At 40.0% G+C, this 14,993-nt stretch overlaps 1 protein-coding gene across 2 annotated transcripts; it reads left to right on the forward strand.

Moving 5' to 3' along the window:
- The first annotated feature begins 383 nt into the window (after positions 1-383).
- LOC147881700 (O-fucosyltransferase 19-like) lies at positions 384-4,367 on the forward strand. Of its 2 annotated transcripts, XR_015543944.1 has the most exons (10): positions 384-895; positions 1,132-1,395; positions 1,476-1,563; positions 1,663-1,733; positions 1,881-1,969; positions 2,075-2,207; positions 2,303-2,532; positions 2,674-3,150; positions 3,643-4,102; positions 4,335-4,367. XR_015543944.1 is itself a non-coding variant. In XM_087401577.1 (9 exons), the coding sequence occupies exons 1-9, from the start codon at positions 482-484 to the stop codon at positions 3,860-3,862; spliced, it is 1,995 nt and encodes a 664-aa protein (XP_087257703.1). In that variant the 5' UTR covers positions 384-481; the 3' UTR covers positions 3,863-4,104. The 2 variants fall into 2 exon arrangements, 1 of the variants encoding a protein (XP_087257703.1); XM_087401577.1 differs by lacking the exon at positions 4,335-4,367 and having other exon boundaries at positions 1,467-1,563; positions 3,643-4,104.
- The last annotated feature ends 10,626 nt before the right edge of the window (positions 4,368-14,993 follow it).

Raw genomic sequence — 14,993 nt, forward strand, 5'->3', positions numbered from 1 at the left:
AACTGGAGGAAGGACGCTGATGAGGGGAACATGGACTAATTAGCGTGGCCCCAAGAACAAGTAAAGAGAGAGGCGACGACTTTCTAGGGGTGTGGACGAGGGCAAGGCACGAGCCGATGAATTGACACTCGAGGGGTGACTGGGGAAGGGGGGGGAAGGGGTCAAGAAGAGGGAAGGGGGGGAAGGTGGAGTGAAGGAGAGGGGTGGTACAAGGATAGTATGGCAAAAAAAGAGAAAGAAAGAAAAGAATAAGGGAAGGTAAAACTAATATTGAAGACCTTAGTGAATGTACAAATAAGGGCCAAAGTTTGTATAAACTCACAGGCAAAAGCCTTAAAAACCCACATGTGTAGTATTGCTTCTTATTCTATGTAGTACTACTTCTTCTTCTTCTTCTTCTTCGTCGTCTTCTTCTTCTTTTGTTTTTCTTCTTCTTCCTCGCCATTGCACTTCTCCCCAATATCTCACTCCTTCCCCTTCCATGGACTCAGACAACCAGAACCTCAATCCACATTCCGATTACATGCTCCGTTGCTTCTCATTGGTTCAAAGCCCCAACATGACCCGCCGCTTCCTTTTCAACAAGCGTACCCTGCCCGAATCGGACTCGCATTGCGATACCTTCGACGCCGAAAGCTTGGACTGTGTTGTGGATTGCCTCGCCGCTGATGATGCGAAGACCCCCGACAGCCTGCGAAGGCTCAGTAGAAGTTCCTTTTCTCCGACTCTCATCAGTACTGGCTCGATGGCGTCGACTAGTGTTTTCAGCACGAAATTCTTGCGCCAATTAGCATTTGGCCTCTGTGCCCTGTTGAGTATGACAGTCATTCTACTGACACTTATATCGGTCGGAGCAGGGAACGCTGTAGACGACAGACAACTCCCAGGACCAACGGTATGTTCCTTATTCCGTCAAGCTGCATTTGAGTTTTGAAGAGTTTTGAAAGAGTATATCACCGGTAGCATGGCTCTCGGTACATTTGAATGAGGATGCGGCTTCATCTTCGATAGGGAACTGACAGGGCACATGATCAACCATCGCGCAATCAAGGAACAATGGCTGCCAAGAGCTGATTACGGGCAAACGTAAATATAGGAACTATCGCGTGCTCATCCACACTTGCATTTCAGGTATTATATCGTCAGGATTTCTTGTTCAAGACCGCCAAGCATCTTGGCCAGAACATGGCTATCACTGAGAACCCTCTTAAATTGCCCGCTCGGACTGTTTCGTCGGCCAGAGCAGCCGAAGCAGAAGATCACCGAGATCACTTCTCTCGAATTGAAGTTTCCCAAAACACGGATTTCAGCCCTTATCATGTGAATTTGCTTTCCGAGTCCCGCTCGCCGAAAGCAAAAGGGCGAGCTGCTCACGAGCACTACCGTCAATTCGAGGTAAGGATCGAGGAATTTTTCGCTAATTCATTGACAATCGCTTTCTGTACAATCCTTCATTGTGGCCTCAGTCTGTACAGACTTTAGAAAGTAAAGAAGACCTTTGGGCCAGGCCGGGCGATGGCGGATTCGAGCCGTGCCGAGAGCATCATCGTCGAGGTCATAAAAGTAAGCCGCTGAGGTCTCGAATGCATTTCAAAGGGGATATTGAAAGGAACAGTGAACGTGGACATGACTACTGACGTTTGTGGGGTTGCCAATTTACAGGATCGGAATCCGAGACGAACGGATACCTTATGGTGAACGCAAATGGTGGTCTGAATCAGATGCGTAATGGGGTAAGGTCAAGTTTGTGTGGACGGAAGGAATTGGATGATTTTCGAACCCGCATTGGGGGGAGTAATTCCGTTCTGTTTTGAAGCGATCTTTGCTAGCCATGGTTCGTCGTTAAGAACGAAATCGTTCGTTTTGCTGGCGATGTGCAGATATGTGACATGGTTGCAATTGCAAAAATTATGAACGCGACACTGGTGGTTCCTTCGCTTGATCACAATTCTTTTTGGGCGGACCCGAGGTATGAATCGATCAAACAGAAATTTTTGGCGATGGCACCAATGCGAAATCAATATCAGTCTCTCTTAACACCAAGAATTGGGCCGATGTTGGTTATGCGCCGCAGTGAGTTTCAGGACATTTTCGACGTGAACCATTTCATTCACGCGCTGGAAGGCGACGTGCCAATTGTCGAGTCTCTGCCTCCATCTCTGGCAAGCACAACTCCTTTCCTGAAAGCACCGGTCTCCTGGTCGAAGGTTAGTTCTTGGATTTGAAGGTTCTTGAAACGACGGTTCTGTTTCAAATATCCGTCATGGCATCATATTTATTGTGAGCTTTTCCCTTGCCGCAGAGTTCGTATTACAAAAACGAGATTGTGCCCTTGCTCAAGACGTACGGTGTTGTTTACTTCTCCCACACGGATTCCCGGTTGACGAACAACGACCTGTCTGCATCCGCTCAGCGACTTCGTTGCCGTGCTTGCTACAAAGCATTGAAATTCACAGATCCCATTCAACAATTGAGCGCTAAACTAGTCGATAGAATGCGAACTGACAACAACTATATCGCGCTACACCTAAGGTGGTCCTTTTATCCTATCACCGCAAACTAGTAAGCCGTTTTGCCGTCTATTATATGTGAAGCAAAGAAGATGTAAATTGCCGGTTTTGGGAAATGTAGTTATGTATCGGAGTGTATTGATTTGGAGGAATGGGTATGCAGGTATGAGAAGGATATGCTGGCATTTACAGGATGCGCGCATGGGTTGACGAAGGACGAAGCCGAAGAACTTCAGCAAATGCGATATGATGTGAAGCATTGGAAGGAGAAGGAGATCGATGGCGAGGAGAAACGGCAAGAAGGAGGCTGTCCATTGACGCCGCATGAGACCGCAGTTCTGCTGAAAGGCTTGGGCTTCCCCTCATCCACAAGAATCTACATCGTGGCCGGACAGATTTACGGCAACGGAAGTGTGGATAGCTTGAAGAAAGAGTTCCCGAATGTATTTTCTCATGAGACGCTGGCAACCGAAGAGGAGCTGCGTCCGTTCAAGAACTTTCAAAATCGGCTTGCAGCATTGGATTACGCGGTAGCGCTAGAGAGCGATGTGTTCGTGTATACATACGACGGAAATATGGCGAAGGCAGTGCAAGGGCATCGACGGTTTGAAGGGTATAGGAAAACAATAAGTCCGGAGAGGTGAGCAACGACCTAAGGTCATGGAAGTAACGGAAATTGATTTGGGGTTATCAACGTACGATCAACGAAAATCGATGCTCACGGAATTGATCAACGTAGAAGATGATCAAGGTTGAGGTGATAGGACGCAGAATTTCGAAAACGATGAATAGTGAACGGTGAGGTGCAACGATTTCGGATTATCAACGTACGATCAAGGGAAATCGATTATCAACGTGAGAACAACGGAAATCCATTTCCGTTCATCATCCACAATCGATGTCCGTTCTTCATCCACGAGGAATACAATCGTATTGATGATGAAGCGAAATCGATATTTTAGGAAATCCATAACATAAATAGAAATCGTTGTAGCTGATTCATCGATCCTTTCAAAAATCCCACGTCTATCTCCTGAACGCTGATCGATTTGGGATTCAGATTCAGAATTTCAGATCAAAGTACGATCGACGGAAATCGATGCTTACGGATGGTACGGTATGCTGTTTGCAGGAAGAACGTGGTGCGACTGGTGGATGATTTGGGCGCAGGGAAGATCAATTGGAGACGATTCGAAGGGCAAGTGCAGAGGTTGCACCAAAACAAGATGGGAGGACCGGAATGGAGAGAGAGAGGCGACTCTCCGAAATCGGAAGAAAGTTTCTACGCCAATCCTCGTCCCGGTTGCATTTGCTCGAAGCACCAATCTTCTTCTTCCCATTACACCCATTGATTCTTTGATTGCTTTCCCAATTATTTTGTTATAATAATGGCTCGCCATCAGCAATATCACATTTTATATCAGAGCACGCCTGCGCATTTGTATCAATTTTGTACAAATTCGACACAACGATCCGGCAGCTCCCGTTTATAACGTGTTGCTCTTATTACGACGATGGATTTATCGTGAAGCCTCTTTCCTCACGTACACACTTTGAGATTTGCGAAGCTTGCGAATGAGCAAAGCTTTGATGTAATTACCGTGATCGTTATGAAGATCCAATCATTTAGCTTCAAGTTTTGGCTAGTTCTCTCGCATGCCTCGAATGATGTAATGTATTGTCTTCCTGAATGATGTAATGTATTGTCTTCCTCTCGCGCAATCAATCGCTGAAAAATTGTCAATTTCTCTGTTGCTCGCCAAACTCAATCTAGATCGAATATAACTTTTCGGTTCCGTTGTGGCTTTCTCTGTTTAATTGCAGCTAGCTACAGCTCGCCAGTCGCTCCGTCATCACCAATCATTTTCTGCAATTCCACCTCGCTAGTCCTTTGCGTCTGTAACTTACGATCTTACACTTCCACCTTGTTACATATGATCTGCACCTTGTAATTGTATATATCCACTACATTTGATCGTCAAATACAGGTGCGCATGCGCTATGGGCTGAAACTGTGCCTCGGTGCCTCGTAAAGCCGAAATCTATTGTTAACGTGAAAAATCTATTCAATGCCTTTCAACAACATCGTCAAAATGGCTTAATGTAGTGAATTATCAGCTGTTTCTGCCACATCTATTCAGGATATTACGTTGTTCGTTTAGAGCTGACAGCAAGAGATCATCAAACTGCCGTGTCGTAAATGGCAACAGCCAATGATCAGACGAAGCGTTTCCCGTCAATTGAAGCCATGCTTTCTTCTACGTTTCAACCGACAGAGTATACACTTATTGATTCCCGTGAGTCCCCACGTACATCGTTGATCTGGTTGAGTTCACTTTCTCACCTGCAACTGAATGTCATACACGACACACCGTACACGGTTTCCGTGCTCGCTTGCTCGCCCACACCGACCCTGTCCTTCAACCTTCCCAGCCGATGCGTGTTATGAATTGCCAAAGAAGACTATATATAAGTGCCTTCCCCGAATCCTGCCTATGCAGAGGTGTATTTCGCTTGAGGCACCGAGGCACCCTGTCAATCTCGGCTGTATGTGATTGATTCATTACTAAACGGAGGCGTTTCCATGCGCATAAAACTTTAAAGTCTTTGTAGTCTTCTTGCGTTGTAACTTATTACTACCGGCAGATCTGTGTTGTTCCATAAATGTTGGATCGAAGAACCGCTGGAAAGGGGAGAGAGTAGGGACAAGCAAGCGCGTGGAAACGTGAAGGGAATCGGGATGTGAATTTATGCATGCGATTCTTGCTTTGAATGGGAATCTTGTCCGGTGTAGACACAGGAGTTGAAAAAAAGATGGAGAAATGTGAATCGTGATACAGCTTCTTACAAGGTACAATGTCCAGAGCGAAAAGAAAGCGAGGACGATGAGGAGGAGGAGGTACAAGGTTTTAGAGCCGTGAAGGCAAAGAAATGGTAGGGTGATGGGAGAACGTGGGCGATGGGGATAACGGTTTTGGATGCGAGGTGGGAAGGTGAAACCGTGAAACATCAAAATTGTAACAAATTTGTTGAAGGAAATGAGGATCGTGAATCGTGAATCATATATATATATATATATATACACGTACGTGCAGGTTGAGAGTGCGAATCGTAACTTCCACAGATTTTTTCTTTTGTGCACTGTGCATCATGAAACATCAAAAGAAAAATCATCTTTGCAGAACTAAGGTTGACACTTAGATAATTAAAAACCATCGGAAACAGTTCATGAAATCTTTGCAGAACTATAGATAATTAAAAACCATCGGAAACAGTTCATGAAAAGAAGGTTGCTAGAGAGAGAAGAAAAGAAAAACCATGGGAAAAAGTTTAATGAAGAAAAGATTTTTACTTTACTCCATTATTATTTTAAAATTTTAAACAAAGAATTGGCGCCGTACATCCCTTTGATGTGGCACGCACTCACGCCACTAAGGAGATTTTTTTGGCACCGCCCATTACCCTATCCGCATGCGCCACCTGTCCTCTTTCTGACGTCAGCTGCTGCCCGCCAAATCTGTCAGCCGCCACAACGCGTACACGTTCCAACTTTTTTTTTTTTGGGGGGTTGGTTCGCAATTATCGGCGCAATTATCGGCTTTTCTGATTCGTCAACCTTGCCATTAACATCCTTCTTACTACGAGGTCAAAGCATCCCGTACTCTCGACTCTCACTAGGCAGCTACCCCTGACTTCAAGCCAAATTCTACCTCGAGAGAAACTCCTCGAGTTAAAGACTTCAATTCAAGCCAAATTCTACCTCGAGAGAAACTCCTTCAACCAAATTCTCCTTTGCTGTACGCCAATTTTGGTGTTCAAGAGGCAACTTGAGCATTTCTAGTCTTCCACCGCTGCCCCGAGCCCCTAGGCTCAAAATAGCTTCAAATGGTTGATTCCTTAGGATACGTTGTTAGTCCACGGGGACTAGCTCCAAGGAGGTGCAATGGCGTGCACCTTCATTGCAATCACATTCAAGCCACACCCCCAAGGAGAGGGTGGCAACCCATTGTACTAAGGTTGGAAAGTAACACGAGTCCATCCAATGTTAGTAGACAAACAAGTCCAATGGTTTTTGTTGGACTCAATTGCACGGCCAGATGCGCTCAAGACTAGAAATTGACAAACAATTTTGCACATGGGAACTTATCAAACATCCACACCCACACCCACACCCACACCCAAATGCACACATTCAGGTTGCAGAGAATAGGCCCAGGTATGTCACACAAGTGCTAGCTAAAAAGGCACTCTCCAAGTCAGCCAAATTTAAGACTAATTACTCACAATCTGAACTGCTACTCTATAAGACGCTAGTCTAAAAATTACTCACAATCTGAACCGCTACTCTATAAGACACTAGTCTAAAAATTACTCACAATCTAAACCCCTATTTAAAATACCCCTATATTTAAAATCACACTTGTTTTTATATAATTGTCTTCCCCTAGTACATACTACACATGATGTAATTTTGAATTAAAAATTCCTCTCAGTGCATGTACATATCATAATTATATCAGATAAGCATTTTCAAGCTCCCTCTTCTTCATAAATGGCCCATAAGTTCCCCAAACTTAAAACTCCCCTTCCCTTAACTAACCTATTATGGTAGATGTTGTATAGAGTGACTACCCTAAGAGGGTAATACTATATCCCACAACACTTGGCTCAAGTATATCCCCCCTAAAGTTCTACTTTGAAGCACTCATAACTATGTAAGAAATGTTATGTCCACAATCAATTTGTTGAAGCGAACATGCTTATGCATTGGTCCTCACTTGCGGATCCTCACACTCCTAGAGTTTGTCCATGAAACTTTGAGCAAGATGAGCCACATAAGGACTAAGATGAGCTAGAAGTCTCTCCTCCATATCCATTCCTTACCTACATACTCAATCCTTAATAGATTATCTCCTTGTCTTTGTTGTTGAGACCAAACTTCCAACTAGTGGTTGGCCATTAATACCACTTTAACTCAGCTTTGTCCCACGATTGACCCCAAATAAATAGCCCTTTTTATTTAATGTGACCAAGCCTAAGGTAAACTTTCATGTATAAGTTGATCATTCTTGAAAATGGTAGAAAAACATATAGAGTCTACGATCATGAAGTATCCCTTTCATAATCAAACCACTTGAGCCTTGATACCTCAAGGGAGGTCCACATTGATCTCCATAAGGAGATCTCTTTGGTAGTGCAAGGTTCAGGGTTTGCAATAGCTACTAACATAGGCAAGTTATTCCACCTAGATTTCTTCACTAGTCTAACCCATACAAAATTCCCCAACATAAGATGAGACCATGTCTCTTTGGACTTGAGAATTATTTTGACAACCCATATTGCAAAAGGTTTATGGGAAGCAACCCAAATATTAATAACCCCAATATATCAACTGAGAGAAAGATGGTTCTGGCTTTTAGAGAAATTTTGAAAATAGGTGGAGAAGTAAAAAGGCTTTCAAGCTAACCTAGCTACGAGGAAAATGATCCTCAGTCACTATGTCTACCCTATGGCCATTTTTTCTTTCTTGTTGGTCTCCCTCTCAAACAATTTTGAATAAGTATATCAAGATATGTAGATCCTTTCTATGGGACTAGCTCTAAGAGAAATCGAGTGGGCATTTTGAAAGTTGATAGAACAGAAGGGGACTAGAGGAAGTATTATTGTTGAGGTGGAATCAGAAATTAAGGAATTTATTACAATGGAAAAGTCTTTTATGGGCTACTATCTTGTTGCAATCACATCAAGTTTGAGTGGAATAGAGGTTTCGATGGTAAAGATGGGATGATTTACTATGTTAACCATGTAGAGGACTATCGATTAACAAACTATGACTAGATTATTAGACCATACAGACCTAGATAAGTAAAGACAACTACTACAACTCAAAATACCTACCTCCAAGGTGTTGTCTTCTCACATAAGGATTCCTTGAAAGGAAAAAAACAACAAATAATGTTGAGCAAAGAGGTTTTCAAAAAAGTGTTGATAGATGATGATAAAAAATGTTATATCTAGAAATGAAAAGTTGAAGAAGGAAAATTGAACTCAAAAGGAGTAAGGATTGTTTCATCTCCAAAGCAAAGGTTAGGGATGCAGACACTCGTGATAAAGAAGCTAAAGGATCTGAAGTTCAAATGGATGACACAATGGAATTGAATAAAGGAATATCAAACTAAAAAATTAAAAGAATGCAATCTCAAAACAACGAAGATATATGATGTAGCACAAGAACAAAATAAATCTTTGCCAGTAAGAACTTAAGGAGAGGTGGAAGCACATTCAAGTACATCACAAGTTTTTGCCACTGTAAGCAACTCTATAGGACCAGATTATAATGCAAAATTGAATCATGAGCTAATGGTGGTGCCTCAAATTACTACAAGGGTCACTTCTTCACTTACAACATTTGAATCCTGATTATTTGAACTGGTGGGATCATTTGTATCCCTTTGGCATGCTTAGAATTTTCTCCATCCCAGATGAACTATGTAACTTGGCTTTAGCCTTTGGCTCTAGCCTCAATGGTATATAGGCCACTAAATAAGCAACACTTGCAAGTACTACTACAAGAGCTCATTAAAAGAACTCATACTACTAACATGCGGCTGACCTATTCCATTTGAACCTTCAACTAGGAGGCTATTAAGAGGGGGGGGAATCTAGAATGATAGAATAATATTTAATTATATAAGCCAACATTCTATCACTATTGCTGCAAAGGTTTTGGAACTTCCCTCATCCTCCACATTTAAAGAAGGCTTTTACCCTTCAAAACTCAAGGATACTATGCATACATGAACCGTTGGAATTTGTGGCCTTCCTAGAAATTGTGAATGAACTTCATCAAAATGTCATCATAAAGAGTCCCTACCAAGATGCTTTAGCACAAAATCGGTAGCAATGGGAGCACTATCAATGACAAGTGAAGCTGATTGGGTTGTTGTGTTGTTAATTATGTCAATGAAAATGTGTTTGTCATGCAATGCTATCCACTTTTGTTGATGTAGGAATTTACTGAGACTATTACACATATGTTAATAGCTATGTATCTGAAGCAAGATGTACATATGATAGTGTGCTCAAAGGACATTTTTGTGCAAGAAAAATTTGAGGACGTGGAGAGTGCAATAAAGTTTGGGAGTATAGGGAAATAATCGAGCACTACTTAATGACAGAATGTTTCATTGTTGACAAGAGTATAAAGATGATGAAAATTTTAACTTAGAGGACATTTTTTACTAGAGCATTTTGTCTTAAAGGATCGAAGGATATGAAAATGATGGTTATGGAGGATGTGCCTACAAAAATGAAGCATGGTCAGATTCTACAAGGAGTAATTGTTGAGTTAATGGCCAATATGCCAGGTGTGAGAGGGTTGTATAATGATGCGGTTTTAGGAAGGTACGAGATAAGAAAAGACAAGTATGATAGTAAATAGAGGTACAGTGCCACCTTTTTTAGAGACACTATTAGCATGAAAATAGAATCCATAAGCTCTTTCTAACATGGTGCAAGATGAGTTGCATTTATTGCATGCCATAGTGGCAATCAATAAACAAGCAAGTAGAGTCCATAGACTAAATGGATGAATTTTTGTTAAAAAGGAGAGAAAGAATGCCCATCACCTTCGGAGGACATATGGAAATAGCCATGCAAGGCTTAATCCCAAACACAAATGGGTACCCCATTGTAGATAGCATATAACACCTTGAAGAGAGAGACCTCGTTACCTTGGATCCATTTCGAGAGATGAGGCTCTCAAAGATTGGCTAGGTGGCTGAGGGATGAGGCTCTCAAGAGTGGCTAGGTGATTGAGGGATAGAGCTCCCTCAACAGACAATTCTTAACATCAATTTATTGACATGGTATTAGAGCTCCAAGAGCTCTAACTATCTATGATGAGTAGGTGCAAATTGACAATACATCATCCATGTAGTAGCAGGGCAATATGGAAACTCTAAAGGCTCTTACAATATATGTGGCACAATGTTAATGATCTTAGCGGTGTTTAGACATCTATGAATAATGATAATGCTGGGGCAAAGACTATCAAAAGCCATGCAAATTGGATGAGGATTGCTACAACTAGAAGATGAATGATGGCTCGAGACATACTATGCACAATAGATAACACAACAGGAAGCTAACGTTGAGCCAATCAGGGAACAAGCACGACACACAGAATGGAATAATCTGCATAGTAGCGAATAAGTGTGGGCAAAGAGGTTGGCATACTGATAGGTGCGTTACAGTTGCATGCAGATGCAGGAGCTTGCTGACAAGATTGATGTAAAAGATAGTCTACATATGTAGCAGCAGCTTTAAGGCAAAGTCTAGATTGACATGTAGAGCAGCTGACATAGTGTAAGTGTAAACAGAAGATGCAGATGCAGGAGCTTGCTGATGGGATTGGTGTAGAAGACATACTAGTAGCCGGCAAACTCTAGATTGAAACATAGCACAGTTTGGCACAATTGTTACGAAAATTGTATTTTTGATATTTCTTGCTTTGTTTTATTTTTAGTCAAGAGTGACTATGACAAAGTGTGACACACATCTTATATGGCCATAGGCTAGTTTTGTATTTCCTTGATATTGTAAAGTTTGGGTACTATTTTTTTAAAAGACATAAATCAAATTTCGGCCAAACAGGCTATGTAAAACAAATCCCTTATTTTGGAAGAGAGGGATAATTTTGGCTCCTTAAGCTTGATTGAAATATTATAAATACTCTAGATGAGGAAGCATGAGCCACTCATCTAGGGGGGAGATTGCACTCAGTCTTCTTGTCGCTATCATTGTGTGGTTATCTTCTTCATCTCCAATTGATTAAGTGGTGTTTTGTCTGAAAGAGTTTCCTTATGGTTTCAACAATGTAGATAGAAGATGCAAATTGACCCAAGTCAAAAGACTACAGTAGAAGGTGGACTAACATCCGCAAATACAATGCAATGGATCAAAAGACTATAATAGAAGATAGCATGATAGCAAAACATTGAAGTTAGAGGATCAAGAAGTTGTATATCTAGGAATAAATAGACTGTATGCAATCATGAGTGGTAGCTTAAAAAAAGGGAAAAATTGACGACACAAATTGGAGCCCACATATTGCAAAGGGAGCACATGAAGATAAAGTCAATAGCAAGTCAAAAATTCCTCCTTCGATTAAGAGAGGGTTAAATTCACCTCCTACACCCCTTGCATTTCCCTCAAATTCTTTAAAATCTTCCCCACCATATGGTTGTACAAAATTTTGAACCATTTTATAGACACATGACTCAACAATGTTATATTCAAGGTATTCTTGGGTATAAATATCATTCATCTTTCACTTTATAGAGCCCCTCTTATAGCATAGCCATCTTTACATGCATCCAAGTTATATACATATATATATATATATTTGGGTAGAAAAGTTTGTGTTATCTAAGCTATATTTTCCATGGAGGACAAAAGGCTTCAACTACTAATTCTAAAATATGAAGGATTTTTTCAAAATTAGTAGAACTCCCTCAGCTCTCAAAAGTGATAGGCATCTTGAATTGCTCTAATGTTTGGTCTTTTTAGGTCTCTCTTCCAAAATATGTTCAATGTCGCAAGTTGACACATCCTACCAGGAATAAGAGAAGGAATCGTACTTGAAATAATAAGGTCATTCCAATCCTTGCGCCCCCCTTTCCTTTGATCTGAAAGCAAGATTAATAGAAATATCATGAGTACTTCTTATGTACACTCCATATTCAATGCGAATAATACCCTATACTTGAAGGAAAGTCATATGAGCTTCTACTATATGGAACATACACTTTCAACACATATGCAACATTTATGGATATTCTAGAAATGTGGTTAAGCAATCTTGTGAAAGTATTGGTATCCCATTTGTGACCTGTTCCTTGAGATATTATGTCAAGCCCTACCAATCCAAGTTCATTATGTAGACCTAAATCTCCAACTAACGTTGTGAATTTGCCATCAAAATTGTCAATAAATTGATGTGGCTTTCTTTCTATGTGCCACATGTTAGGAGCCCCATGTTGAGGTAGTTCTATCCCTTAGTTGCCTAGCCACTCCTTGAGAGCTTTATTTCTAAAAATGGGTCCAGGTTATGATGTCTCTCTTCAAGACATGATATGCCTTCTATAATGGGCTACCACCAGGTGCGTGGGATTAAGCCTCATGTGGGCTATTGCCACATTTTCTCCACAAATAAGGGGCATTTAAGCCCTCTCACCTTTTTAACACACATAGTAGGTGAAAAGTTTGGAATTTCAAAAGGAACAGTGAAACAAATGTTCAACCAAGAACACATAAACATGATAAAAGTAGGTGCAAAATATAGAATTCTATTGAAAACGTTAGAGATCTTACTAGGGTACTTGAACAACACGAGAAAGGAGTAAGGGAAAAAGTCACTGATAGTGGAGCGAGCAAAGTTGAAGTTCCCTTTGTTGTGAAGTACAATTGTTAATCCTTACGTTTATTTTCCAACAAAGTGCACTTGACTACATAATGTTACTTCATTTGATATTTTTGAAGTGAATGTCTTTATAGAAGAGAGGATCCTCAGTATAACATCAATACAATACAATTCACACTATGAATTTTGAGAGTGTTTGGCTCCATGTAGCTTAAATCATGGGCTACTCTTATGATAAAAGGAGAACTCATACATTTTTGGAATTAATACATATCTTACTACTAACAAAATGATCACAACAAAGTATGATCGATTAGAATACATTTTAAAGTATATAAAATATTTTAACAAAATGGTGTATGGAATCTAATAAAATGTGTATCAAATCTAACCACCAATACACATGCATGTGTCCTTTTGTACCCAGTAGATTGAGCACGATGTGTATATTATTTTAGCCTTAAATGGTGTGTTATTAAAGACTTGGAAATTGGATCCTCACTTGCTAGGTATTAAATGATGTGATCATGGAAAATATATACAGCTTCACCATGAGTGGTTGTCATTCTTAAGTAAGGCAATGTCTTTCTTTAGGGTTGGAATATGCTCAACAATGACATATAAGAATGTGATGAAGGTGTAAGTTTTCATGGAGAATGAAGTTGAGGAAAAGATTTCCCTTTTCATGGCATGAAGGCATTTTCAAATGGAAGGTTTGATGAGGATTGACAAAAAAAATGTTACTATATGTTTCAAACCACAAAGCTATAGCCTATGCCTGGAGAGTTTTCTATCCTGCTTTGGATTGTTCAAACAAGATATTGGTAGATGATTCCCCATACAAGGCTAGCATGAACAACCAAGGAAATAATTTGTTTCCAAACACTTTGAAGGCTAGATGGAGGTATGAAAGATACTACTTAATTGATGTGATGTTGCTAGTCTAGGAAAGAACAAAGGTGGTTTCTAATTTCCAAGACTATGTGAGCATTGGGAAAACACCTATTGACACCAATGATGACCTATTTGGAATAAGTGATTATGGGATCAATGTTTACCTCCCACTCCTAGAAAGAAGCCTCCTTGGATGAAATTAAACACCAACAACAATGAAAGGAGGAAAAAAGGAATTTTGTCATAGGGACAAACAATGGCCTTGGATATCCACCTTGGCTTATAGAAGGAAAGATTTACTATACATGTGGGAAAATGTCGACTCAAGGGGCTACTATAGAAGAGGACATTTGCGAAGGATGTTATCAATAGTTAGAAATTGTGGTAAAGATGTCATTATTACATGCATCATTTTGATCATGAACTAAACAAATATTTTGACGTCTCAATTTCTATTAATTATCAATTTGCACTGGTGAGTCAATTATGAAAGGTTATTTTTCAACACCACCTTTCTTTTGAAATTAATTTATCTAATGTTTCTATTATGAATCTTAATTGAAACATGCATTGCAGATCCACTACAAGAACATGTTTGGATTTGAAAGCTCATAAATAAAACGGATTGTATCATATTAATGTGCTCAATTAAATCAATTTACTTTGACATTAAAGATTTAGATCAAGTTGAAATTATATTCATATAAAAAACTTAGCTATATTTAAATCAATTTGATGCCAACTTCTTGATACATGTGCATGCTTGATCAAATGGAACGTGCTACTTACTATAGTTTGAACACCATGGATGTTTTTATTGAAGCTATACCTATATATATTAATATAAAATCCTGGCGAAAGTTTATCAAGGTAGTTTTTTAAGTTTCAAAATATTGATAGAACATGATAGAATTATATATTTTTTATTTTGAATTTTAAAGTAAAAGATGTAAATCCTGGCAACTCTTTATACTTGTTCTCATAAAAGTTTCAAATCCTAGTGAATATTTCAAATGTTTATTTTTATTAGGGCATACAACCTTTCGACACCAATATAAAAGTTTCGCTTCTTAATGAAACTAAAATGAAAAAATCATCCATGTTGAACACTATATAAAGCAAGGGATCCTATTAGTAGATAAGTCAATATGGTTATTGAAGAATCA

Source organism: Dipteris shenzhenensis, chromosome 30 (assembly GCF_047967505.1).
Source record: "Dipteris shenzhenensis isolate YYH24624 ecotype China chromosome 30, Dip_SZ_1.0, whole genome shotgun sequence".
Classification (NCBI taxonomy): Eukaryota; Viridiplantae; Streptophyta; class Polypodiopsida; order Gleicheniales; family Dipteridaceae; genus Dipteris; species Dipteris shenzhenensis.